At 34.7% G+C, this 27,887-nt stretch overlaps 5 protein-coding genes across 6 annotated transcripts in view; 3 read left to right on the forward strand and 2 right to left on the reverse strand.

The window, feature by feature from the left end:
- The first annotated feature begins 75 nt into the window (after window positions 1-75).
- Window positions 76-4,699, forward strand: LOC135833873 (general transcriptional corepressor trfA-like). Of its 2 annotated transcripts, XM_065347682.1 has the most exons (9): window positions 76-141; window positions 309-429; window positions 498-698; window positions 773-945; window positions 1,028-1,112; window positions 1,204-1,268; window positions 1,368-1,440; window positions 1,516-1,659; window positions 1,738-4,699. In XM_065347682.1, exons 2-9 carry the CDS (start codon window positions 346-348, stop codon window positions 3,883-3,885), a joined length of 2,973 nt encoding a protein of 990 aa, XP_065203754.1. In that variant the 5' UTR covers window positions 76-141; window positions 309-345; the 3' UTR covers window positions 3,886-4,699. The 2 variants fall into 2 exon arrangements, with proteins under 2 accessions (XP_065203754.1, XP_065203755.1); XM_065347683.1 differs by lacking the exon at window positions 76-141 and having other exon boundaries at window positions 191-429; window positions 1,207-1,268.
- On the reverse strand, window positions 4,629-7,570 carry LOC135833880 (beta-catenin-like protein 1). The gene is made up of 11 exons (XM_065347692.1): window positions 7,316-7,570; window positions 6,991-7,233; window positions 6,787-6,893; window positions 6,522-6,693; window positions 6,269-6,428; window positions 5,970-6,193; window positions 5,735-5,883; window positions 5,459-5,640; window positions 5,216-5,394; window positions 4,936-5,134; window positions 4,629-4,856 (listed from the first exon to the last, which is right to left on the reverse strand). Exons 1-11 carry the CDS (start codon window positions 7,343-7,345, stop codon window positions 4,768-4,770), a joined length of 1,734 nt encoding a protein of 577 aa, XP_065203764.1. The 5' UTR covers window positions 7,346-7,570; the 3' UTR covers window positions 4,629-4,767.
- Window positions 7,571-10,311: 2,741 nt separating this feature from the next.
- LOC135833890 (maltase A3-like) lies at window positions 10,312-14,423 on the forward strand. Its single transcript, XM_065347707.1, has 11 exons — window positions 10,312-10,467; window positions 10,603-10,806; window positions 10,896-11,075; window positions 11,151-11,305; window positions 11,709-11,834; window positions 11,932-12,167; window positions 12,261-12,459; window positions 12,762-13,017; window positions 13,134-13,335; window positions 13,811-13,954; window positions 14,054-14,423. Exons 2-11 carry the CDS (start codon window positions 10,644-10,646, stop codon window positions 14,238-14,240), a joined length of 1,848 nt encoding a protein of 615 aa, XP_065203779.1. The 5' UTR covers window positions 10,312-10,467; window positions 10,603-10,643; the 3' UTR covers window positions 14,241-14,423.
- Window positions 14,424-14,496: 73 nt separating this feature from the next.
- Window positions 14,497-27,887, reverse strand: part of LOC135833893 (ARL14 effector protein-like) — a 216,828-nt gene continuing 203,437 nt past the window's right edge. The window contains exons 7-8 of the mRNA XM_065347710.1: window positions 15,243-15,398; window positions 14,497-14,635 (exon numbers count right to left, since the gene is read on the reverse strand). Coding sequence (XP_065203782.1) covers window positions 14,548-14,635; window positions 15,243-15,398 — 244 coding nt within the window. The 3' untranslated portion in view covers window positions 14,497-14,547. The remainder of the gene's footprint in view (window positions 14,636-15,242; window positions 15,399-27,887) is intronic.
- On the forward strand, window positions 16,103-22,217 carry LOC135833891 (maltase 2-like). Its single transcript, XM_065347708.1, has 10 exons — window positions 16,103-18,612; window positions 18,723-18,902; window positions 19,170-19,330; window positions 19,420-19,545; window positions 19,629-19,873; window positions 19,962-20,157; window positions 20,249-20,486; window positions 20,673-20,868; window positions 21,017-21,160; window positions 21,243-22,217. Exons 1-10 carry the CDS (start codon window positions 18,447-18,449, stop codon window positions 21,394-21,396), a joined length of 1,806 nt encoding a protein of 601 aa, XP_065203780.1. The 5' UTR covers window positions 16,103-18,446; the 3' UTR covers window positions 21,397-22,217.

The raw sequence follows: 27,887 nt of genomic DNA on the forward strand, positions 1-27,887 counted from the left end.
GCATGACAGGTCAAGTAGTGTACTTTTAAAAAACCTTTAAAAAACATGTGACTCGTGATAACGCAACATTTCACGTTACGGTGCGACCCAATCTGGTTACGGGCTCTGCATAACGTTATACATAACACACATCACGCTCACGTACCTGCCTTTTTGTTTTTGTGTTTTTGTTGTTGTTTTTTTTAACGGTTTATTTTTTTTTGATTTTCTGTTATCATATCACACAAAATTTATTTAAAAATTAAAATTTTATTAAATTTATCAATTAAAACCACCAATCTTTTCTTGTGTGCAATATATTTCAAAAGTGCGTGATATGTTGAACCTGCCATCAATGTACGTAACATGAAACAAAATTCATTTCTCTCAAAAGAAGAATTACTCTTACAATGTAACACGATCAAACGAAGACAAGAACGTATTATTCAAGTAAAAGTTACCGTTAATCACTCGCTACTGCTGAAGACAGCCAAATTTCTCATAATTTAACTTTACAGGTCCGGCAACAATCTAAGCAAATGTCCGCCGCGATTCTTGATAAAGTGAAACGAGAAGCGCAGAGACAATGTGAAGAGATTGAAAACCAGGTTCTGTCTGAAATTCGGAATTACCACCAAAAGGAACTCGAATACAGCAGACAACAATACGAAAAATGTATATCAGAAATCAATCAACGGCACTATCTGCAACAAATTAATGTATAACCAAGCGTTATCGTTCGAACTGTAACGTTTGAAGGAATTCGTGACTAATTTATTGTAATTTTTTGTAGATAAATAACAGAAACTCGCAAACTGTCGGCAAGAAAACATTACAAAATTCTAGCCCTGTGAAAAGCGCTTCGAGTACCAACAATGATGGAAAGAGGAATAAACCTTTGGAACAGAAATCAAGTTTGAAATCTCTAGAACAACACGCAAGCACTGCTAGAAATACAAATAAAAAGTGAGCATATAAATCATTCATCGTGTCTGATTTATTATGTACTACATACTTCGGAAATTATCATTTATTGATAAAATTCAAGATTGAACGAAAAGAAAGTCAGATTACCAAGTCCAGAGAAACCATCTCGAAATATAATTATCGATTCAGATGATGACGGTGTGAGAGTAAGTATTGAAGTGTTCGTATCGAATTTGTTTGAGAATAATTATTTTAAACGTCTTCATTTTTTTTTTTTTTTTTCGATGAATCGAACAGCAGCACACGATACTGAATTTTCGAAAACATTCGCCCGAAGTGAAGCATTTGAAATCGTTGCAAGGGTAAATTTTCTGAATCGTTATACTTTAAAATATGTAGTTATTTATGTTTTACTATTTTTCGTAAGAATTATTATTAATCTTGTCGTTTTGAAAATATAGAGACGATAACCGTCCTCGATGCCGAAAAAAATCACCTTGTTCAAATACTCATAAACCTAAACTGATTCATTCTGTGAGTTGAAAGTTATGTACTTAACCTATAGTTTTAAAAATAGTCGGACGTACTGATTTTTTTCTTCCTCCACAGAAGGCTATAGACGATCACGCTTTGATTAATGATAAATCGAGTAAGACACAAATTGACGAAATGTACAATCACCTGGTACACGATCGAATCCGTATTTTAGAGCAAAAGGACAAAATATTAGATCGGCAAACAATGTTTTTACCGGTGAGCTTATGTGTTTCAATCAGTATGTGAATTTTCGTGCTTACGATCGATAATCCATTTCTTTTGTTATCATTTCAGAACGGCATCAGCATGACTGAAAAAACGCCTCGATTCTCCGAATACTTCGCTCGTTTTCATAGAGCTAAAATATCATCAACTGACATCATTTCATCGAGTACTTCTCGCAAAGAAAATGAGATTAAAGGAATTATGAATGACATGGAACGAGTAAAATTGAAAAAGAAATTATTGAAAGAGGAACTAAACCAGCCAAAAGATGCGAATAATTCAAAAACTGTTTCGTTGACGGAAGAAACGCAACACGATAAAAAACAAGATTCGCCAGTAAGCAGTGAAAAACCGATAACAAATTCTAGTTCGAATAAAAATTCTCCTCCGTCAAACAGCGACGATTCATCTAAAAAAATATCACCTCGAAACAGGCTGTGCCCTTCTCCTATACCCAAAACTGCAATCAATGACGACGACACCTCTCGCGAATCGAACAAAAAGTTGAAAAAATTACCAAAGCATCGACACTGCAGACACAAATCTCGTCATCAAGCTATTCAAATTACTGTCTCGAAGGATAAAAAATCTGTCATCTCTACTTTCAACGATAACATCTCCAATACTCAACAGAATGGTACGAATAGCTCGAGCTCGACTAGTAAAGATTTTCAGCAAAATGTCACGCAACCGGTTAAATTGGTCGTTAATGTTCTTCCATCCGCCGACTGTAGAATTGAGATAAAAAATAATACCTCGGATAAACGATACGTGCGCGGTACTTCTAAACAGCACGCTGAAAAAGTTAAAGACTGGAGGACGATATTCAAAAATCAAGACAAATTAACCGAATCTTCGTATTATAGTCCTCCCGAATACAACAAAGCGATTGAGAACATCTCTTCCGAAGAATATGAACGTCGAGAAGTAACACCACCATCTTCCACGGTAGCTCCAAAAGATATAGGTTTTTATGTACGTAAACTGCTATTAATGAGTCCGGAAAGTATAGATAACTTGAATGTTTCTTCTTGCAATACAACGCTGATAGACGACTCGTCGCGAACCACTTCGATTGATTCGAATGCTACCGATGACATTTCTCCTCAACGCCAGAAAGTTTCTCCAACTGAGACAGCGCCGAAGAAAAATCAACTCCACGATGCTGGAAATAATCACGACGATACCGAACACGTTAAGCAGTTGTTATTCAAATGTTTAAAACTCGCGACCGCCAAATCCGATGATATAAATTTGACAACTTTTAAATCGATCGACTCGTCTTGCGATAACAAATCATTCGGAAATTTTCCCAAAGCTTCCGAGTTGAATGATTCTAATACTTCTTACGAGAACTTCATCACAACTGCGATTCGAAGATTGTTACCTTTATATCAGAACTCTCTCGATGACAATCTAGACTACACAGTCCATTCGCAGCAAACATTAAATCGCACCGAAGACCAATCTGAAGTTAATATTTCGAAAGACAGCGCTTATATGTCCACATCAGCTTATCTACACAAATTTGTCTCTTCCTTGTCCAATGCCTCTGAGAAACCCAATGCTGAAAATCGCGACATTATCGCATACTTGAAACAGTGCATTGAATCGCAATCATCGCCGGAGAAAGAAAATAAAATACTAGAAGATTCGTACGACTCTGCCAACGACGTACCATCCAAAGATGCTAGTTATACATCATTACCGTCGGTTGACGAACTCATTCGGAAAGGTTTAATTAGTAAAGCGTACGCTTTAGACGACACACAAAATGAACCTAAAGAATTTATAGATGAAGAAGAATTCGTCAGAAAAATGCTTCAAGTTAATTTCACCTCGAAAGAATCTCATTCCAAAGATGATGGTGACCAGAGTAAGAGCAACGATAATGATGATCATCAATCGGAGCCGGATGATAAATACGCCACCGATATTAGACGAGAATTTCGTAAATTGGGATTGAATTGGATGGATACGACTTTACAGCGGACCTTGCAAGCGTCTGTTATTAATTCCACCTCTAGTGCCGAAGATAGTGCCGGACCATTACGCAGTAATACTCATTTTTCTTCAGGTTACCAGGCTAGTATTAGTTCGAATCTTATTATTCCGCAACAACAACCAAAGCAACATTCTCGAGAAGTTTTAAATATTTCACCGATTACTGTTCCTGATTTGCAGTTGAGCGTGCCGCAGTGTTTTAGAAAAAATTGACGGTTTCGCTGTGTTTCAAGTATTATTATTTTACTCCTGTATAAGTTTTAAAAAAAATTATCTACCAATTATTATTAAGTTTGAAATTATTCCCAGTGATACGATTCATTTTTTCGCTCAGTTTTCTTATATGTGTTTAATTTTAAGTTGACAGTATTTTTAACTACTAGTTTATTCGCCAAGACACGATGGTCTAGCGTTCGTTATTCATCTGAAGTATTTCTACGAGCTTACTTTGAAATTTACAGTGATCTTATGAATAATTATATTTGTGACCTTATTGCAATATTTTTATTATTATTTACTCTTTTGTTATAATTATTTTAAAAGGCGTATTATCTCGACATGTTTTTTATTACTAGGCGAAGACACTACATTTTGTTAAGTCCTTATTGGTATCTTCAATCCAAAATAATTCAACACAGATTTACAATCACCGAAGGACTTATTAAATATGTGACCCGCTCTGACAAAACCGACCGTTTCGACAAAAAAAAGTGTCCAAAATAATGATGTTTAAAATGAGTTTTAAGGGTTGAAAGATCAGATTTTTGAGAAAAAAACATTTTTTGAAATTTTGTCGAAATGGTCGGTTTTGTCAGAGCGGGTCACATATGATGTGTTTCGGAGCTTCTAGCTCGATAAACATTCCTTTATTCTTATGTTTTATAAGACACAATATTCCGTCCTCATTTTAAATGTAGTGCGAGGATTAAAGATTAATCATCTGAACAAAAAAAAAATTTCCCAGTGTTGGAACAACTGTATTTTAATATGTAATTACACGAAAAATAAAAGATTATCAAATTTACAAGATGAACTCATTCACTCGATTCGAGTGGTTCTCAGATTATATCGGAAGTATAAAAATGCTTTCCTTAGTTAGAATTTATCGATCAACTGCAACACGTGCTCTCTTTCTTCGGCTTGCCATTCTGCGCTGCCAGTTTCCCCAATATTTCCAGCATATTCTAAATCGAAAAGAGTAATCAGAATATTGCAAAGTGCGCAAGCACGAATGAAGCAAGGAGAAGATTTTTATAAACGTACCTCTCATTATCTGTCTGATAGTTTTCAAAGATCCTCCTTTCAAATTCAAAATTTGAATAGCACGTTGTTTAATGGAAGCCGGGCCGACAGTACAGATGTCCAATATAATGTAATCGATCAACTGTAAAGTATACAAACCACCGTCCAATCGTCTGAAGTAAATTTCATTTTCAAAGTCTTCTTCAGTTGTATCTTCATCCTATACATGGCATCGTAATTAAACGACTAATAATAATACAAAGTTTGATAAGAACAAAAATTCATTTAATTCGATACTCACTCTCGCCATTCTTTCGACTTCTCTATCAATTAGTTCGACTTTATCTAAATATTTAAAATGCAGTTCTAATAAACGATCTACTTTTTCATGATCATTTTCGGTGAATTTGTTCATTAATCGTTGCCGTTGAGTTCCACGACAATGTCTCAATAAACTGGCTATGATGGATAAAACATGTTCTGCAAGAGGAAAAAAATCTTGACGCATGTTCGTAAGGAAACAATATGTATCAAAATCATTTACCTTCGTGTTCTTCTACGGTAATGGTGCGTTTCTTATTTTTCTTCGGAGTTTTCATGAACAAAGGAAAAATTGTTCGAAGTCCAAGAATGTCGACAAACTTGGTGCAGTTGTCACCTCCGTGTTGACCGGACATCGAATGATTTAATACTTTCAAAGATCCATTTCTGCTGAGTTTTTTCTCTCTGGAAGATATTAATTTATTTTGAAAGTCGATAAACGAAACAGTAGGTAAATTGTACATATATAATTATGATTTCAGAAATCTAAAAGAATTACCTCAGCATCAAATTCATCAGTTGCAATCCTTCTCCTTTCAAAAATTTATCACGATTTTGTTTTTCTATCAAACTAGCGCATAAACTATTGAATAAATTTTCCATCATTTCTTCTTCTTCGCTCGAACCAGGATCGTGTCTCTTGAAAAACTAAATCGTAAAATGGAATGGATACTTTACTCGAGACATCGATTCAACTTGCTTCAATGAATAAGAAATGATAATGGTTACCCTACCGCCAACTGTTGTAAAATTATATCGACTCCGTCCGCATCTCCAAACAGTTCTCTATTTTCTTTCGACTGTTGGAGCAAAATTGAAAGAATTTCACTAGCGTATAATTTATTTTGGTCGAAAGGTATTTTTGCCTTGAGTCGTTTCAACAGCCAGGTCATTAAACCTTGTTTTCCTATTTCCGGTACCTTTTCTGGAACGAATTCTATCAAATTTTCGAAAATCGCTGAAATGAAAAAAAATTTAGATCAATCGTATTCGCTTTTTGAAAAAAAATTTCGAACACTTCGATCATAGTTACCTAAAGATTTATGAACTCCGTCGCTTTCTTCTTTGACCGATTCGTCGAGTCTTTCCAAATTTTGAACAAGTAAAGCGCAAATTTCATTTTTAAATAGAGCCTCGATTAGACAATTCGCACCTTCTGTGCTTTCGTGCATTATATCAACGTCAGTTAATTCCTACGCAAAACAAAACGAGATTGAGATTATTTACGTTAGCAAAAATTCTAAATCATCGCGATATTTCAATTAGCAAAATTAACGAATTTATACCTGTAATAAATCTACAACGGCTACCGATATGTCCGTATTCTCATGCGATAGTAAATCTAAAAGCGAAGGAATTGCTTGTAATTGGACAAGAATGGGGTATAAATCAGGAACTGTAGCTAAAGCATGAAGTTCTTGTACGGCTTCGTGAAGTTCAATTTCTGATTCCATAAATCTAAAAATTGAAAAACACATCGAATGTAGTAGACTGTGTTTTTATCTGACAGCATCGGGTTAGGTGTACATAAAATAAGATAAAATGACTAACTTCTCGGGAGTGTCTACAAATTTAATCCGCATTTCTTGATTTTTCAAAGTACGCTTTTCAAATAGAAGTACCATCTTTTTGAGAGTAAATTCGTCGATAACATCGCTCTATAAAATACAAGAGAAAAGTTAAGGTATTCAAAGTTTCGTTGAAAATGCAGACGACGAAACGCGCTTATTAAAAAAGGAGAAGGCAAAAGCTCACTTCTGTCGATTCTTCTTCTAATATTTGTTGAATAACTTCGTTGGTTTTTTCTTCTTCGCTTTCCTGCTTAATTTTAATGTCTTGCTGGCGTTCTTCGCGTAATATATGCTCTCTGTATCTAGCTTCTTCGGCTTCCCTTATCTTTTCAATTCTTCGCTGTTTACGTTTACTCTCATAATCAGTGCCTTCTTCATCAGGTATTGAACGATCTCCTGTCAAGGGTCGTTTCGGCGTTACCGCCGGCTACAGAAAACAACACACAGTTACGTCGTTAGCAGAAAATGCGTGAAAATTTATGTCAAACAAGGTGATAATCAGTACTCACTTTGTAATTCAGGAGCTCGCCAATATCCATTTCTCAGCGGCTGTAAGATAAAAGCGAATTGTATCTTGAACTATTAGGGATCAAAATATACTCCAAATGATGAACATTTCGCTGTACTGTTATGTAAAATTTAATAGCTCAATACCAAATACCAAAACTAGTTTATGACAACTTGTGTTTAAAACACAAAAACACTTATCAATCACAAATATTACATAGAACCACAAACTCAGACACGATACCTATTTACCTAGATCATCAAACCCGACCGACACAAGCACGACAAACAGACGAAATTATGAATTTATGATACGTCATACGGTCAAAAGTATGGCGCATCCTGAATAAATTATAAATTATTCCTGATCTGACTGGAGAGTGGAGACTGAATGACTGATCCTGATTCCTGACATCCCAGATTTGATTTACATTCCTTTCAATTTTCATCTGAATTTAATTTTCTATTCCGATTCTTTTCGCTACTCGCAGGCCCCAGGTCCAGCCCCAGTAGGAATGAAATGAAATGTAGGATGAAAATTGAAAATTGAAATGTAAGATAGACAACAGCAGAAAAAATGGATGTACTTTTCAAATTCCAAGAGGAGAAAAAGTATAAATTGGAAATAATTAATTAATTATTTCATACAGTACTTCTACATAGTCATTCAATCAAGTTGAAAATCAAAAATAGAAATTGGTGTTCTTACCTACTCGTTCAGTGACACGTAAATAAAATGTTATGTAGATAATTTCCGATAATTTCAGATAACTGATAAGTATCGTTTTTCTTTCTAAAGACGAAATATTTAGAAATTGATCTGCTGCCTATTTTCAGTTCCTGGAATAATTATTGGAAATCAAATCTCAGTCGATTTTGGAGCCTTTAGCAAATTTTCAGTTCTTCTTTAACGAATTAAATTTGCTGTGAAATGGGCATATGTACATAGGTATGGTATACCCTTCGTATAAGTCTTATATGTATGGCATGTTGAGGTGGTGGGAGTGGGTACACAAAACATTGTATTCATGTATTGTGGTCCCAATTAACCAACATAATATCTTTTTTGACAAAAAAAAACATTAGAGACCATTTGACTGACTTCTTTCTAGTCATTTTTTTCGTGCATTTCACATAAATTTACAACTTTTGGCTCAACCTTACTTTTTACCTACATAAGTACCTATTTAAAAAATCCATAAGAAATTAAAATTTAAAAAATTGCATTGATTTTGGGTTATATGTTACATTGTTTGAATTTTGAATTTCCTATACATATTGTAGAATTTGTTTGAAGAAACAAATTCGTGTGAAAAAAATTTAAATGCATACTTATTTAAAATTACTGAAGATGTAACTTACTATCAAAATTACCAATAGCTGGAGGCTCCAAAATCTGTAACACGACACGAATGCACAATAAAGTTGTCGTATGTGATGGTCCTTGTACGAAACGAAATGGGCGTTGGCTCCCAAAAATCCCATTGTGATGCGTCATTGAGCTCCGAAGTTAAAACATTTTGAAACTTATGGGGCCATCATTGTTTGGAACTTTTCAAGAATTTTCTGGGGTTTAGTGCTTCCTAGAAATGGGAAAACTGTTAGTGCGGGACAATTCTTCCATCATTGACAATTTCTGAGCATTATACTAGCAGAGGGAGGGAAAAATCGAATTTTTAGAAAATTATATTCGTTGCTTTTCTCGTAATTTCACATTATAAAATTTTACATACCTACAAGATTTGAAAACACTAAAAAGATCCTCATTCTGTCAAAATTGTAATTACCTAAATTAAATTTTTAGCCGGTATGAAAAAATTTTATTTTATTATTTGAAGCTTTCAACATTTTTAGAAGCCCTGAAAAGTTGGAAAAGCACGGTTTGGGGCAATTTTAATATGTACGAGTATATCCAGGTAGGTATACTTACTCGTATTGGTATAATTTGTGATTTGGACCAAAAAAGTCTTGCGCTCATATCTGATCAGCCGTTCGCGAACAAATGAGCCATAAATGATTAAACCTTTTTCAAAAGAATTTTGCTTTCAAATTTCGCCTCTTCCTTGTCTATTTCTACTCTCGTCCCTCGGCCCTCCATAACCATTTTTAAATTGCCATAAACTCTCTTTGATTCTAAACATTGAGCTGGAGTGGAGGGGAGCGTTCAAACGTTTAGGTAGGTACCTACCAAGAAATCAAAATTTTTCCCGTGTTTATTGAGGTTTGCTATTACATACATCGAAATTCGAAAAAAGTTTTAAAATGACCCACCCTAACTTGTACTTATACCACTTCTGTAATAACTATTCACGTATTTCTTTCTTTTTTTTCTAAATCCTTATTGCTCAGCGTACCCATCGATCGGAGTAATAAAATGATCGATTTCAAGAACGTGAGCGTTTATAATTATTGATAACGAATGGAGTATCAATCATTTAAGCTAAAAAATCAACATTTTTTTTTATTGTCTCTCAAGTTTTTTATTCGAAACTGTCTTTGGCATCGAGCTATTTATCAATTTGTTAGCACAATTATCGATTATTCTTAAAACATTCGTATGTACCTACCTACTAACAGTGTCATAAATAAATGTCGCCATTGTAAGGAATAAGGATAACCCCAGGTGTGGCTTGATTGATAGATAGCGATTAAAATTCAGCGTTTGTCGTTGGTTTTTTGAAAAAAAAAGGGGAAAAAAGAGGAAATTGGCCACAAATTTTTTGATCTTGTACTAATGTTTATAATATCCCAAAATATATACCTATACCTACATACCTAATTATTTGCCACGTTTACTGTACGTTATTCGATTTGAAAATCATAAATAATTTTCAAGAGGCCACAGAGATTTGATAACATACAATTAAAATTAAGCTGCAGCATAAGTAAGGATATCGGATATCTCGCGTGAGTTAATACCTATACCGTTTTCAATGTCCGGATTAAATTTTTATACGACTTAGGTACCAAACTTCATAAAAAAAAACACTTGATACCGATCATCTGAAAAGGTATATCTGTACCATATATACCGATAACTCTTCATAAAAATATAATTTAAGCCGTGAATCGTCAGTTACTACCTATAGTGAGGTTATTATTGTATTTTTCGCTGTTGCGGTATACCTAGTCAAATATACCTACTTTTTGTGAAGTAAGTTACTCGCAGTTATTACAAGACTAAAAGTTTTTACATTGTATAGTCTTTAGTCTGCACTGCGCAAAGTGCATACGTTGGGTAGGTCTAGGTACCATTAGCTACTGTCATAACTCGATAATCCAATTTTAGGTAGGTATCGCGCTTTCTCTAGCAAGTACAGCTTGAGAAAAATGAAGCTGTTGAATTTGTTATTGGTATTCCAAAGCGTACTTTTATACTCGGAATGTGCATTGCCAAAAAAAACATTGGAATGGTGGCAAACATCTCTTATATACCAGATATACCCCAGATCGTTCAAAGACAGTGATGGTGACGGGGTCGGTGATCTTAAAGGTACGCATAACCGGAAAGAATTTAATTTAATAAGTACGATTAGATAACTTCTATCAGTAAAATTTATAATGACGAACAAAATTTTGCAGGAATTAGCCAAAAATTAACATACCTCAAAAACCTCGGAGTTGAAGCAATATGGCTCTCTCCTATATGCGCTTCTCCTATGGTTGATTTCGGGTACGATATTTCAAATTACAGAGAAATAGAGCCTGTTTTCGGAACTATGGAAGATTTTGAAAATTTACTAAGAAAAGCTCATCATAAAGGTAAACGTTACCCAAACCTACCAACTGCGTTGGAAATTGACAATTTTATTCATTTCTCTCGTTTTCCTAATAAAGGTTTAAAAGTGATCCTCGATTATGTTCCCAATCACACCAGCGATAAGCACGATTGGTTCCAAAAATCAGTTAAAAAGATTAAACCCTACACGCATTATTACATTTGGAAGAACGCAAAATACGTGAAAGGAAAACGACATCCTCCAAATAATTGGGTATTTTGTTGTAATCAAATCATTATTAGATACTTATTAGTCCTGCACAAAAACAAACAATCAAACAAAAATTGGATAGTTTCAAGCACTAGGTAGTACTTAGGTATCTACATCACAGTTGTGCTAATCGAACCTTTTATATACTTAGAAGCTATCTGCAATGGTGTTGTTTCCATACAGGCTTCTGCAGAGGAATTTCACTCGCATTGCGCCCCCTCTCAAACATTGGAGTTATTTTTTAATTTCCATGTTTCAAAAAAAAAAAAAAAAAAAATGTTGGTTTAGGCGCTTAGGTATTATTTACCTATTACGAAAATTATTGTAAAATTTAACACACATTTACCTGTGCACATAAGTAGTAAATTACTGAATTCAATATCTATTATGAAAATTTCGTTTACAGATTTCAGCTTTCGGTAAAAGTGCTTGGGAATGGAATGAAGAAAGAGGCCAGTATTATTTACATCAATTTGCAGTTCAGCAACCTGATTTAAACTATCGTAATCCAGTCGTCTACGAAGAAATGAAGGTTAAATTTTTATTTCTGTTTTTTGTATTGAAAGTGGTGGGTACCTCTACCTACCTAACAACCTATCAGCTTCTCTTAACAATTGAAATTCTTACAGAATATTTTAACTTACTGGTTAGACAAAGGAGTCGATGGATTTCGTTTAGATGCTGTAAATTATTTATACGAAGATAAAAACTATCCCGATGAACCTTTATCAAACAAACCGAATGTTGCGCCAGAAGAATACGATTATCTCGATCATATATATAGCGTAAACCAAGAAGAAACCTTTCGAGTACTGCAGGACTGGAGAGCTATTTTAGAAAAATATTCTAAACGCGGAAGGAAAAGGTGCGCTGAAGAATTTTAATTTTTGAATAAGAAAATTTCCAACCATCCTTACGTAATATGCACCTACTTAGTAAAAAAGTGACCGCGTTTTAGATTCATGATGTCGGAAGCTTACGCTGACCTCAACACAGTGATGAGATTTTATGGCACGAAAGAAGAACCCGCTGCGCATCTACCATTCAATTTTCTGCTCATCGATACCGTTAAACGATCGAGTAACGCCACTCACGTAGCACAACAAATACAATCGTGGTACTCAAAAATGCCCTCACATGGATGGGCAAACTGGGTGGTAAGTGTAAACAGAAATTGGTTCACTTTGTACAAGACTCTGGGTTCCTGATCAATTGTAATGAGTGTCCTTGTAGTTTTCCGATAATACCATACCATGTTTCCAGGAGAGAATAAAGAGAATATACGCAGCAATTACATTACTCATATGTTACCTAATTGAAAAAAAAAAAAAAAAAAAAAAAAAAAATTGAAAACTAAAAGAGCTTTATAGGGTACTTTAAGCTTTGATCTTTGTTACGCATAAGCGAACAAATGTGTATGTACTAGGTAGGTACATGTACCAATTCATTTAAATTTCAGATAGGAAATCACGACAATTCAAGACCTGCCAGCAGATATGGCCAATACTTGATAGATGGGTTGCATATGATCCAGCTACTTCTTCCTGGAACACCTATCGTATATAACGGCGACGAGCTCGGCATGGAAGATACATTTATACGGTGGGATCAGACAGTAGATCCACGAGCATTATACGCTGGGCCTTATCGATATCTGGAATTTTCTCGAGATGTATGCAGAACACCTTTTCACTGGGATGACTCAGAAAATGCAGGTAAATGCACCTTCGGTGAAAAACAAACGAAAAATTCCGAAAGCAAAAAATACGATTTAATTCCTACCTATTGCTGATACTGACATTTTGTTTTTATTCAAAAATTCTCGTTGCAGGATTCACGACTGGATTGAATACATGGTTACCAGTGAATCCAGGTTATTGGAAAGTGAACGTGCAAGAGCAGAGCAAAATATCGAATCGTATAACGCATTTGCAGGTGTTTAAAGAGCTAGCCCGTTTAAGAAAAAATATCGTTTTTCAAAAAGGCGACTTTCACATGGATGTAATTGACGAATGGATTCTAGTATTTGTCAGGTGAGTGCTTTAATTTTCATCACGATGAATTTGAAAAGATCCATATCTTTAAATTTGACGCAATGGTCCTCAATAATGGGCCAATCAAATTTTGAAAAATTAAAATACATATCAAATTGCTGTCAAACAAAAGTTTTAAAACTTCGAAAAAGGCACATTGTAATCATCTCGAGATTTCTTGAAGTCTTATAAGTTAGGTAATGAAGAAGGGCTATTGCTATGGTTTGGATAATACATATTAGGTATAAATTTAAAGCCTCGCTTCTGTGAATAATTATTGACCTTTTCCTCATTTCTGTTAGAAACGAACAGAAAAAACAAAAAAAGAAAAAATGAGTTGAAACGTGAAACCATTTTAGTTTACATATAGGTACTGCAGATCGTAACTAATATCTACGAGTACCTACCTACTTAGCTTAATTTATGCCAATGATTGAGTAATTTTTATTCATAGGTAATTTATTTTGTTTTTTAGAACATTTGTCGATCATTCCACATTCATTGTTACGGTCAATTTCGGAAGTGAGATCATAATTACTGATTTGCAAAAAATACGTCCATCGTTACCCGATACTTTAAAAGTGGTTATACCAAGTGTCAATTCTGATCATTACATTGGGTAAAAAATTATTACAATTTCATAGATTTCGATACAAACGATATAATTTTTTCAACGTATACCTAAGTATGTATTTTTTACATTTTGTTTTTGAATTAGGGAAGTAATATCCACAAATAAGATTAAACTCCGGCCAAAAGCAGGAATAGTGATGACTACCAGTGAAGTTGACATGGAAACTGACGATAATATGAATAATTCTGAAATATCGACCACAACTTCCCCGATATCAACTTCTACAAAAGGCTTGAATAACAGCGAAACCAATTACGATGATGACTTGTAAAGTCACGTAGGTCCCTGAGAATACCTATACCTACCTACACAAGTTTCGAAGAAATTAAATTTCTCTCATCAAATAAGTTAGTACCTAACTCAACTGATTTATAGTACCTATAAAATAAATGTACAGAATAATAGATTACGTAATATAAAATTAATAAAATTATTACTTATCGACTTAAACTAATACATATGTACCTACTTGAATCAATATTGGCTTGTAACTAGTTCAAAGATAGGTAAGGTTAGATATACAGCATTTTAAAAAAGGTCTAAGAACCTTTTACAAGGTAACAATTCGAATGATTCGCTTATTCGGATACATTTACATTTCGATTTTTCACCACAGCATCAGTTCCTTCGATTTGATAATGCTCGTACGTGTATTTTCTTTTTTGCCTGAAAACAAATAATAAACCAGCTCATTATGCAACGAAACAATATCTGAATAGTTGGGTCTGGGTACTAGGTACATACAAGGTGTTCCGAGGTATAGAAGTAACGCATTTCGCCTAGTAGTATAACTGTGCAACTCATACTGAGCCTATATGTGGATATGTTTGCCTAACCTGCGGATTGTCGGGTTTAGAAGACTCGATTGAAAAAAAATTTTCTCACTTCAAAGAGTGATTTTCAATTTTAGTTACCTTTTTGCCCAACTGTAGCCTTCCCTGTTCACATATCAAGATGCATGACCATATCATTAAAACCCACATCGAATGCACCATTTTTTTAAAAACACAAATCGCATCTCTCTAGCTGTTGTTTCTGAGCCACATAAAATTGAAAATCACTCTTCGAAGTGAGAAATATTTTTTCTCAATCGAGTCTTGTCCAGCCCCGCTGATCCACAGGTTAGGCAAACATATCAACCTATTATAGAGTCAGTATGAGTTGCACATTTACTAGGCGAAACACCTTATTCCACCACGGAACACTCTGTATAAGACGTAAGGCGTGTATCATTTTACGCAATGTTATAATGAAATGAAGTAAGCCTAATAACCTGCATTCCGGACCACACTTCGTAGATTTACATTTTACACAAGGAAAGAAACATCCGCAACAATTTTCATCCAAGCAGTCGCATAGATTTTTGCCGTTGGAAATTAGCGATCCTTTGTCCGTATACATGCATTCTTGAGTCCTCCTGTCTCGTTTTCTGAAAAGTAACACGGGTGTTCATAAGTAGGTAAGTACATAAATTTCCACAAAAACGGGAAACTTTTAATTTTGAAAAAAGCTGGTCAAAAAGCTACTTTTGAGGTGTGACTCTCAAAATCGGCTCAAATGTGGATCAACTCGTTAAACAGGTCGAGTGTAATATACAAATCGATTTTTAGCTGCCCAACTTCATATTTACGCCTTCTGGAGCAAATTCAAAATTCTGGAGAAATTGAAAAATCGCGCTGGAGGCTCCAGAATGGCATGGAAATGGTGAAATTCGGATTTGGGTGATTAATATTAGTTTTGGGACTTATTTTGACCATTTTTATTGATCAATTAGATACGTACTTACTTTTTTAAAAAAAGCATAAATCGCCAAAAACAGTCGATTTTGAATTTTCAAAAATTTGCCAAAAATTTAAAAATGAACTTGGACAGCTGAAAATTTGGTTTTGGGGGTTTTAGACTATGCCCTTTCCAAAAATCGTGGTCCTGCAGTTCAAATCGGAGTGTGACACCTCAAGAGGTTCCCTTGTCAGATATTTCTAAAGTTCTTCGCAATTACTTCAATTTTACTACAACCCATAATCTTTTGACGACTCGTCGAAATATATGTACAATAGGTACTGGTACATAATTATGTATTATGTATGTCTAATGTCCGATTAGTGGTAAGTACCTACTAAATAAATATCTCGTACACATAGGTACATTCCCCCGTGTAGGGACGGGTCAAGAATATCCTTATGGTACCCTCTGCCTGTCGTAAAAGGCGACTAAAAGAGGACCAGGCAAGCGCGGAGGCCTAGATAGCAGCCCTATCACCGTGATATATCTGGCATGGCTGGTAACCAAGTCAGACGAAAATCAACCTTACTCAAAACTCACAAACAACAGAAAACGGATGGAACTATGGAATCCCAGGCGGAGGTGAACCCCTGGTTAAAATAAAAACACACGCTAACGAAAGGAAATACTTACAAATTCGGAAATTGGAGAAATCATGTCAAAAGGATGGAGGAAACAAGATCACCAAAACAGGTCCTTCAATATACACACGGGGAAGAGAAGCAGATGAGGGAGACCAAGGAGGAAACTCACGGATACCTCAGGCTCATACTCAACAGGTTCCACACCGCAGCAGACAGGCCAACAGGCCTACTGCTTATAAGGAAACGACGACGACGACATAGGTACATTACATACATGTAAATTTTTTCTCACCCAAAAGTTTAGACGGCGGACGTGGGCATATTATTAATCTACCTTTAATACTTCACTGCGCCTAAAGAAGTCGTACATTACATAGGTATACTTATGAGGATTAGCACTCGAACTACTCGTGTTTTATCGCTAGGTATATTATCTTTGATAAATGGAAAAATTAATTATTGTCTCAATGAAACTCTAGACGATAGGTAAATTATGTGTACAATTCAAATTTTGAATTCTATATTGAAGTATCCATATACGAACATACATACTTACATATGTGCAAGTTTTCAACAAGCTTTAATTTATTTGATGGATAATCCAATCAGTCGATATTATCGCAAAAACATTTATTCAATTACTTCATTGTGAAAATGAACTTACGACATTCTCACACAAAATTCACGACGTATCACGTGCATTTAAACAAATAAATTTTGAAAACCGAGTGATGAAAGATCTCGTATCAAATTTCAATCAACTCAATTTCATCAAGTAGGTAAACGTAACTACAAATGTATGTATGTATGTATGTATGTACAATTTGCAAAATAACACGTTACTTACGCCGGGTTTTCCTGTTACTGTTACTAGACTTTAAACCGCATTATTGAGATTACATTCTGCTACTGACTACCTACCATACAATATTTTTTCAAGTTGAAGAAATTGAAGTTATAGGTGCATCCTATCCTATGAACCTAGAGAAATAGAAATCATCAAAAAAAAGAATAGCAACTAAAACAACTAATCCCTAAAAAAAAAAAGAACCAACTCGATTCCACGTTTCTCAGATTGCTCACTACAGTTTATTTGAGGGCACATACAAAAAGAGACAGCTTGACCAAAAAATCAACAAAAAAATTCACCAAATTTTCGTAGATAAAAGTTTTATGGAAATCGAATGGAACTTCTAACTGACCCCAATTTCCAAGATTTCAGTTTTAAGCGAAGCATGGCAAAAGTTGGATCACTTAAAAAAGGTCATAAAATAGTACCTACAAAAAAATATATCTAAGTACATTGTTGTTGTGCAAAATTACCTATTTGACTTGAAACGATTTATTCCTCAAAATTTTATAATCAGAAAAGGGGGGAAAATAAAAAAATATAGGTATATATATACAAAAAAAAATGGAAAAACGACATAAAATCATTTTCAAACAATTTTTTCGAAAACAATATTAAATGTCTATAAGCACGTAAAGGGGAAAATTACCTCGAGCGTTAAACAGCGAATATTGTGGAAATGTTTTCAAAATGAAGTCATTGTTTAATCCCAGCAAACTAATAATTGTCGCGTCTGACACTCTCCATCAATGGCAAAATACCTAAGTGGGTATTAATCCTGACTAGTCATACAAAACAGGCTAGCTTTGCCAGTTACTGGCTATAGATATGTACGTGTGATAGAAAAACGGATCAGACAAGTAGTATTCATTACATTTTCATGTGATTTGCACAAATAACAGATCTCTTACGTATTTGCTACACATACTTCGGTAGTTTACCATGAGTTAATTGACGGAAAATTATGAATTAGATATCTACCTATACCAAGAACGGTTACCATACACCTATTACCTAACAACACTAATCCTATCCAAGTGCTTGAGCGTAGGAGCTCGAGTGCCTGACACTTGTTAATTACGCGTATGTAAATTTTTTATCTCGAGTTTTATATTTTTTGGAGAACCGAGACCTTAAAAACAATTAAAAGCACCCGAAAGTAAGCACTTATAATTATTTCACATTATATATAACGTCGAATGGATCGTCATAATTCTTCATAGTTTTAATTCTTGTGACGGGTGAATCGACACAAGGAAAAATGTTGGACGCGAATTTGAAATTAGCGATTTTACTGCTGACGAGTTTCACCATCGGCGATTCTCTAGCTGGAATAGATACCGACTGGTGGAGACACACGACTCTATACGAAATTTACATTTCTTCTTTCAAAGATAGCAACGGAGATGGCCTCGGAGATATTAAAGGTACGTGCATTTCTTTTTCTTCTACTTTGGAAATTCATTTTTTGGTTTTATTTGCTCGAGGTTTACTTACCTACGCCTACACGTTATTTGTATGTATTTGTTTTTTTCAGGGATCACGAAAAAACTTGATCATTTTGTTGATTTGAATATCGAAACTCTTTACATTTCGCCATTCTTTCGGTCACCAATGAACGATTTAGGATACGATATCTCCGATTATACCGATATCGATCCCATTTTCGGAAACATGGAAGATTTCAATGAATTAATGCGCGGAGTAAAAAGTCGAGGTATGTATGTACAATATTACAAGTTAGACATGAAGAGACCCACGTTTTGATTTTGAACTAGCTCCAATGAGTAGAATACACGGTACACCCCCCCCCCCCCCAATGAAACTTACTTTGTCCTAAAATAAACTAGAAAACTAAGCGAAACGATTTATGAACAATGTAACAAAATAAGAATAAACACATTTTATTTCGAATGATTTGCATAAAAATTATTTTAAATATTCTTATACTTATTCGCCGAATAACCCGATGCTTTTCATTTAGGTTTAAAACTTATAGCCGATTTGGTTATTAATCACAGCAGTGACGAACATCCTTGGTTTCAAAAATCTATCGATAGAATAGATCCCTACACTGATTATTATCTATGGGTTGATCCAAAAGGATTCGACGTGGAAGGAAATCCCATTGTACCAAACAACTGGGTAAGTGCAACATCTACCTATTTGTACATAATATGTGCTCGTATTGAAGGACTTTTTTCATTACCTTATTCACCCGTTTACTAACTTAGATAAGCATATTTGGAGGCACCGCGTGGCAATGGAACGAAAAAAGAAGACAATTTTATTTGCACCAGTTCGCTGTAAAACAACCAGATTTCAACTTACGTAGCGCCGAATTGAAAAAAGAATTAAAAGTGAGTACCTACACTATTTTTCGATTGGCAGGGACCGAATAAAAATTCCATACGTAATCCTCACACGTTCGAAATTTCGACAGAAAATCTTGAAATTCTGGTTGGACAAAGGTGTAGCCGGTTTCAGGTTAGACGCCACCAAACACTTTGTTGAGGATGAATTGTTGAGAGACGAACCACTCGCAGATCCTAATAATCGCGTCGTTAAAGTATACGCGGATTTAGATCATAAGTATACAACTGACTTGTGGGAAAGTTACGAATTCATACACGAACTTAGAGATTATATCGATCAGTATAGCAGGCAAAAAAGTGAAGAATATGAAAAGTAAGCATATTACACATCGGACATCCACGTACTCGTATATCGCGATTGACCAATGAAATACACATATATATATATATTTTTTTTGCAGAATTTTTGTAGCCGAAGCGTACACCAATCCCAATATGACGATGGCTTACTACGGTACGGAAGATTATGGCATAACTCATTTTCCTTTCAATTTTGGTTTTGTTGGTTTGAATAGTTTTCTGGATGCATCTTCCTTTAACAAAAAAATATTGTACTGGTTGAAATCGATGCCCAAAGGAGCAACTCCAAACTGGGTGGTAAGAAAACATTTCAGCGTAGATTATTTGCCAAAATGATGGCGAATAGAAGTTTACACGATGCCCTTAAATCACGCACCTCCTCTTTTAGGCCGAAAATCACGACAATTTTAGAGTCGGTAGCAGACTATGCGAAGAGTACATGGACATAGTTACCATAACGATAATGATGTTGCCAGGAGTGGCGTGTATATACTATGGTCAAGAAATCGGTATGACGAATAATTTCGTTCGAATTGATCAAAGGAAAGATCCAAATAACGATGGAACTGGCGTTACAAGAGATGGTGAAAGACTTCCGATGCAATGGGACGATACAATGAATTCTGGTAAAACATACGAGTACATACTACATAATCACTAACCAAGGATTATTACGTGCCTTTATTCAAAGTCTTTAAAATAATATTTGAAATTCTTTGGACAAAAAAGGCTGATCCTTCCTCAAGCTGATATCTTTCAATTCCAAAAAATGGGTATATAAAATGTTCATTTACGATTTAATTTGTCCAAAGGATTCACGTCGAGGTACAAATCCTGGCTACCAGTGCATCCCAATTACTGGAAAACCAACGTCGAAACGCAAAAGGCTGAAAAAATGAGCAAATACAACATATTCAAAGCGCTTTCCAAGATCAGAAGAAGAAAAACAATGAAATGGGGAGATTTTAAATCCTACATCGTGTCCGAATGGGTCTATGCATTCGTTAGGTGAGTAGCAGTCAGTAACTTGAGCAGAAGACGTTCACGTAAAAACGATATGAAAAGATTTACGGCGTCAGGATAGGCAATTCTATTAACGTCTTATCTTAGAAGAGTTTTTAACGTTGTTGTTGTTTTCTGTTATGACACCGATCAGATCGCTAAATTCTTACGAAACGTATGTGACCGTTTTGAACTTGGGAAGCGAAATCGAACTAATCGATTTGCACGATGTGATCTCCGAATTGCCAGAAAATTTAGAAGTTGCCGTAGCCAGTGTTAATGCCGGGTATCAAAGCGGGTAATTATTTTCTTCATCGCAGCTATTTCAGCACTAATTTCGTAATTGACTCACGCGTGTATTTTCACTATCTGCTTCGCAGAGATCAAATTCGAAGCGTACCAAAGTTTCCAAAAATTTTCACAATGAGGCCGTTATCAGCCATCGTTCTATCAACCAAAACTCAAGCAAGGCCTGCGAATTCGAATTTCGGGACAGAATTACTTGATCCTAGAAAAAGCGTAGCTGAAATTTAATACTCGATATGATTTTATTTCCATCTGTATATTCAGTCTCTCTTTCTTCTTTGCCCAATAGTACCTACCTGTTATTTAAAAACTGCGCATCTATTTTAGCCGCGTAAACAATTTTCTATGATACCATTTTTTAAAACAATAGGTTTAATTAGAAAGAGAAGAGAGGGAGACTGCAGACACACGGAAAACAAGTAGGTACTTATCACATAGGTACCTACTTATGAATTGCATTAGTTCCTAAAATATGTAGTAGGTATTAAGTGTACAAATATATCTATGCACCAAGTACATATCTCGGAACAGAATTACGAGTATTACTTGATCTCACGTCAGAAGTAGAATAGGAATCTAATAGCCATTTAGGTAAATCGATTCATTCCAATCGGCATGCAGTCTCTCTCTCTTTTTTACCTAATTGATCCTGTTGTTTAAAAAATGATATCATAGAAAATTGTTTACGCGGCTAAAATAAATGCATCCATCTACTTTAGTCGTGTAAACGATTTTCTGTGATATCATTTTTTAAAACAAAAGCTCTAATTAGGCAGAGAAGAGAGGGAGACTGCAGACAAGCGGAAAACAAGTACCTACCAAATACTTATGAATTGCATCAGTATTGATATGATATATGTATTATGTAAATTAACATCTACATCATATTATGTACCTACGTATATTTTGTATTTCACAAATTCACGCGATTAATGTATGCGCAACATGAAGTGTTTTGTCTGCTCAGTGCTCATGCTCGCATATTCGAAATCGACATCACAAGTGAAGTGACCCTCTTCTAAACAAATACATCGATTTCGAAACCATTATCTGCGTATTTTTTGTTCCTTTTTCTTAATCAACGTGTTTTTTTTTTTTTTATTCGTCATTCATTTCAATACCACGTACGCATTGTACGCTATAATGCCTGACAATTGTCATCGGACCACGTACGGTGATTTTGTAAAAGTTTTACTCTTTTGAAACAACTCGACCCACCCATGAAGCCAAGCAAAAAACACATAGACACATCCTGTCGACGCGAAACAAATTAATACCAAAATTAAGCGATGCAGTTTGTTAAAAATAATATTATAATTACGTTATTAACTTCGATGCTCTTGTACCTACTTTTTTTTCAATTCTCATTTTTAAAGCAGTGGGAAGGTTTTGTTGGTGACAAAAAATCATCTTTTCGTTGGTAACCTTTTGATCGATTGGGATTGATTGAATTAAGCATACACATATATACTCGTAAGTTCTCTGACATGATTTATCCCTTCATTCTCATCACTGCATCTGTGCAATCTAAAACAGTTTGCTTAGAAAATTAAAATGCTGCAAACTGAATTTCGTTTTTTTTTTTTTTTTTTTGTTCGTTCAACGAATATATGATACAGGAACAGTTGATTTTTCAAATTTTCAATTATGAAATCGCTTAAGAAAAATAGGGATTTGAGCTGGTGAACATTGGTTTTGGAAAAATTTAGGGAATCTTATCAGTCAAACGAGCCACTAACAGGCACCATGCAAATACATATAAACCATTCGAAATTTCAGTTGCTAAAATTCATTTTCCAATTTCTGGCAAATTTTTAAAAATTCAAATTTTGGCAGAAATAAAAAAAATCAGCGAATTGACCCAAAAAGCTGAAATTTGGTTTATATCCTATTTTCTACATCATCTCGAGTCGATTAGAGACGGTTTCAAATCGTTCTGTAGTCTCAAGAGGGATTTTCGTTGTCTCCAGTTTTCATAAAAACGTTGTAAGTGGGGTGAAAATAAAGTTCAGCACCCACAAACTAGGATCTATCATGCACGTATCATCAAAATCTATTCGTGCCGGTTCAAACCCAAAATTTTCTTCAGTATTAAGCGATTTAAAAAAAAAAAATCATCCTCGAATGGCTGAACAAAAAAATACATATGAAAAATACATATGAAAAGTTTGCACCCTAAATTTTCAACTTTTGAAGTCAATTGGTGATGGTTTTGAACGGTTTTGGAACCTTCGTCAGATTTTTGGATTCTCTAACTTTTGAAAAGATTCCACAAATGGGGTGAGAATGAAATTCAGCGCCTATATCAACTCGACGTTGTCGTTCAAATCGAAAATTTTCTCCGGTGATAATTTTTCAAGAAATGAAAAAAATGAAAATCCGCTGAAAGCTCCCGAACTGTTCGAAACCGTTACCAATTGACCGGGAAGGTCAAAAATAGGATATTAGTATACACCAAATTTCTGAACTCTATGCCAATTTTCTGAAGGTTTGATTTTTTCTAAATCTGGGGCAAATTTGAATTATCAAAAATTCGCTAAAAATCGAAAAATGAATTTCAGCACCTGAAATTTTGGCTGATGGTATGTTTTGAGGTCCTCTTTCGATTTCCTTTTGTGCGGTTCCAAATTTTTTGTGCCAGTTGAAATAATTTTCCTTCTTTGGGATCTGCTATTACAGAAAAAACACTTATAAGTAAATAGAGCCCTCAAAAATCCAAAAACTGATTTCTCACGATTTTCCTGTCTAACGTCGTCAATCATTATTAAGAACGATTTTATAGTGTTTTTTTGAGGGCGGGGAGGGGGAGACTGGAATTCTCAAAACGATCATTGAAGGTTGAAGAACGGCTCGAAATCATTTCCACTTTTAGTTCTCAAATTTCATTTAATAAAATTTTGAGAGATTTCAACTTTCAAAAATTTGCCGGAGACTTCAGAGCTCCTTAAAACGGTTTGAAACTGTATCCAATCGATTTGGAAGGGTTCAAAATAGCCGTACCAAATTTTAAATTTTTAGTCGAGTCTGGTATAACTTTTTGATTTTTTTTACAATTTTTGGCCCTTTGATTTACCTATATCTAAAAATCCGCGAAAAAACGAAAAATTTACTCGAGTATCTGAAATTTTGGCTGGTGATTCATTTTTATGTGTTTTTTCGATCTGGCTTTGTTTGTTTCAAAACTGTACCTAATTATAAGGATTAAAAGAGCTCGATTTGTAAGCAATACCTATGCTTGGATGGAACATTTCATAATTGAATTCAAATAATAACCATAATCATATTCAAGATGTGAAGAGAACGAGACTGTAGACTTATCGAGGAATCAATACTTAATAGGTAAGCACTAAGCACAAGTAGGTATACATACGATAAAAATTGCTGACACGGCATCATAAGAAGTTATTTAAGTTGATACGTATAAATGATTAAACATCATTAAAACTGCGCTTGAAACGGACCAGTTGCTTTTTCAAATAGGTAGGTACGTATATAAGATGATTTAAATTCGTACGACTGGTCCATGGTCCTTAAATTAAGCTAGAATTATTAAAATACAGCAGAAGGGTTAGAAATAAGAAAATGAAACTTATATGGAAATGTTATGATTCATGAATATTTTGTTATCTTGATTAAATCTCGCCGCTCTATCTCTGGTTCTCTCTCTTTCACTCTTCCTAATAGCATCTTTGCTTGGTAAAGTTGCTAGCAATAGCATACGCATCTAATTGTAATCGTATCTACGGTCAAGGGTCAACTCGTAACCATTTATCTGACAGCTAAAACAAATGACATTTTTATACACCTGCGAACGAACTATTCATACTTTGAATAGATTTCTTATGTGCGAGTACGATATACCTTTGCCTATAACCTACACATCATAGGTATATTTCACCCTTCTCTGGCATGGAAATGCGTTCTCTCTACGTTCTTCTGCGCGTAAACTATATTATAATATTTTTATTGCTACCCACAGCCGTCGCTACATCTCGATCCTGGATTCCTCTGGTGGCTCTGGTACCTTGCTACCTTCATCTAACCACCTATAGATGAGCCAAGTTTGGCTGACACGAGGTTGGAAAATTCCTGTTTCTGTTTATATAACAAACGACGAGTAAATAATTACATCCCGAAATTTATATCGAACTTATGTAGATTTTTATAATATTTTAAAACTAACCAATCGACTTAACAATTCGAAATATGTTACGTTTCTAAACCTTTATCTTTGCTCCTGAGCTGGCTGCTGGCATATCTGAACGTAGCATAGGTATTTCTCAGTAAAATTCGCTAATGTTACTCAAATAGGATAGCGTAGTAATCGTAATATTACCTATTCGTGGCATAAAAATAGGCGCACATTATAACCATAGAATAAACTTCCATCTATCGTGTCAACTTTCAAAAGTTTCATAAAATAAAAAGGCTATTAAATAAGGAAAATCAACTAAAACACGAAAAATCTATTTTCTAAATCGCTTTAGACGACGAGAAATGAACGCGTTGAAAATGATAACATAAATTGGCACTCGGAAGCTCGGCAGGAGGCAAAGTTAACCAAAAATTCGTTTCGTACGTAGATATATTTTTTCAAAAAAGAAAATAAAGTACATAGATGGTATGGTGTTAAGTATTTTCCAACGCGTGCTTTTGAGATCGCCTTTTTTTTGCGATTTAAGTAAGGTCTTTTTCGCAGCTTTCACCCCAGTCTCAACAAATTCCTGCTTTGAAAATGGGTGCTTCGAAAAATCATGTACTTAATGGACAGGTAGGTATAGGTAGTTGAAGTTGTGAACAACATTCGAAGAAAAAAAAAAAAAAAAAAAAAAAAAAAATGAAATTAATTATAGCTACATCTAACTTGGTGGATATTTTTGAACTCGGATGCCTCGAAGCATTCCTATCGCTATATGGTTATGGTAGTCGAGTTACAGAGCACTCGTGTAGCCTGCCTAACTACGCGCGTTTGCATAGGTTCGAAATGCCCGTTGCCCGTTAATTAAGACGAAGGTTTAAGAAGAAAAAGACCCTAACGTGTTGCTCGAACCCGCCCCCATAAATTTATCAATAATTAATTTCACCATATAAACATTGGAATTGTTGGGCTTGTTTAACCCGCGGTAGCTGGTTTGGTAGCAAAACTAGGCGTGCATTTTTTACTCCACCATCTCCACCTCATTTATGGGCGTGCATTCTGCGCTCCATGATCAGCTTCTTCGCATCTAAGTAACAACGCAGATCACCTCAGTACTATTATAATATGTAATCTATTCAATATCGAGTTTTTCAAAAAGAGAAAATTCTTTTTCACGCAAAATTGTCGAAAATATTAAAGTTTTGTAGGACTTTTCTAATTTTCGTATACTTAGTATGAATTCCATCAAGCATCACAAAAACTCAAGGAACATCATTAAAAATCAACACAATCGTCCAACTAACTTATTGGATTTGTGAACGAAAATGTAATAATGTACAAAATAGACGGTAGAATGGTATAGATGTATGAAAAACTGATTTTGATTTAAATGGACGAAGAGACGAAGTAAAATCATAATTTAATAATTAATCAACTATAATATGTTTTCAGTGATTTTTTTCAATGCTTAATTCCTAGATTTTAAAATATTGTAGTTTTCATTTTTTTTTATTTCGTAATCTACATATACACCTATACCTATGTATACCTAGGCGCTACAAAATTTCAAACAATTTTTCACCCCAAATACAACCTATGAGTTTCAAATTCAAATTTGTTTGGAATAAATTTTCAATTTCAAAATACATATCATGTATTTTATTGGTCTCGTGACACCTACCATACTTTTCTCAAGATTTGGTTCAAAAAAATTGAGATTTTTGGTTGTAATCTTTCAGTGAAATAAATGAATTGCCTACCAACTTGAAAGTATCTGAATTTTCAGCGAATTTTTAGTCAGAATTTTGTCAAAAAATTGCCATAAAATCTAGAAAAGTTCCATATTGATGAACAGCTTCAACTCTGAGAATCATTTAGTTTGATCATGCTCCAACTACCGTAATTTCGATTAGCAGTGTTAGCACTGCTAATGAAACTAAACCTTGAGAAATTCTTCTAGTTATAATGTGACAAAAAACGATATTTCCAGAAATTTCTAATTGGGTGGCAGAAATATTTTATGAGCTACCTTATGAACCCAACCCTCTCCACACCAAGTTTCAGTAAAAAATGAGCAAAATTGGCGACTGAGCGATTTTGAAGTTCTTTTGTTAGAATAATACTCTATAGATTACCTATTCCTACTTGTCATTCGGATGTAATTAAGTAGGTGCCCAAAAAATTAATTCATCAATTTTTATAAACTGAGGAAAAACCAATAGAAATTGAAGAAAAAAGAATAAAAATGTGAACACACGTAATCGGTAATGGCACCTTAAGGAATGAATGGGTTTTCATACTGCTTCGTAGGTAGATAGAGAGAGGTACGTACATATAACTCATCAAAAAATGAATTAGCCCGATTAAGTTTGAAGCATGCTTTAATTGACGAACGAAAAATATATTGCGCGGTTTCCCGTATTACTTAGATACAAGTTGTCGTCGTCGTTACTACTGCTGCTGCTGCTGTTGTTGATAAAACTTACATCAGCGGTGGTAAATTATGTGTCATTGATAAGGATACTGCTTTTCGTATCGAAATTACCACACAATAGACGCTTAATGAAATGAATCGACGGCG

The sequence above is a fragment of the Planococcus citri genome, chromosome 2 (genome assembly GCF_950023065.1).
Source record: "Planococcus citri chromosome 2, ihPlaCitr1.1, whole genome shotgun sequence".
NCBI classification, from domain to species: Eukaryota; Metazoa; Arthropoda; class Insecta; order Hemiptera; family Pseudococcidae; genus Planococcus; species Planococcus citri.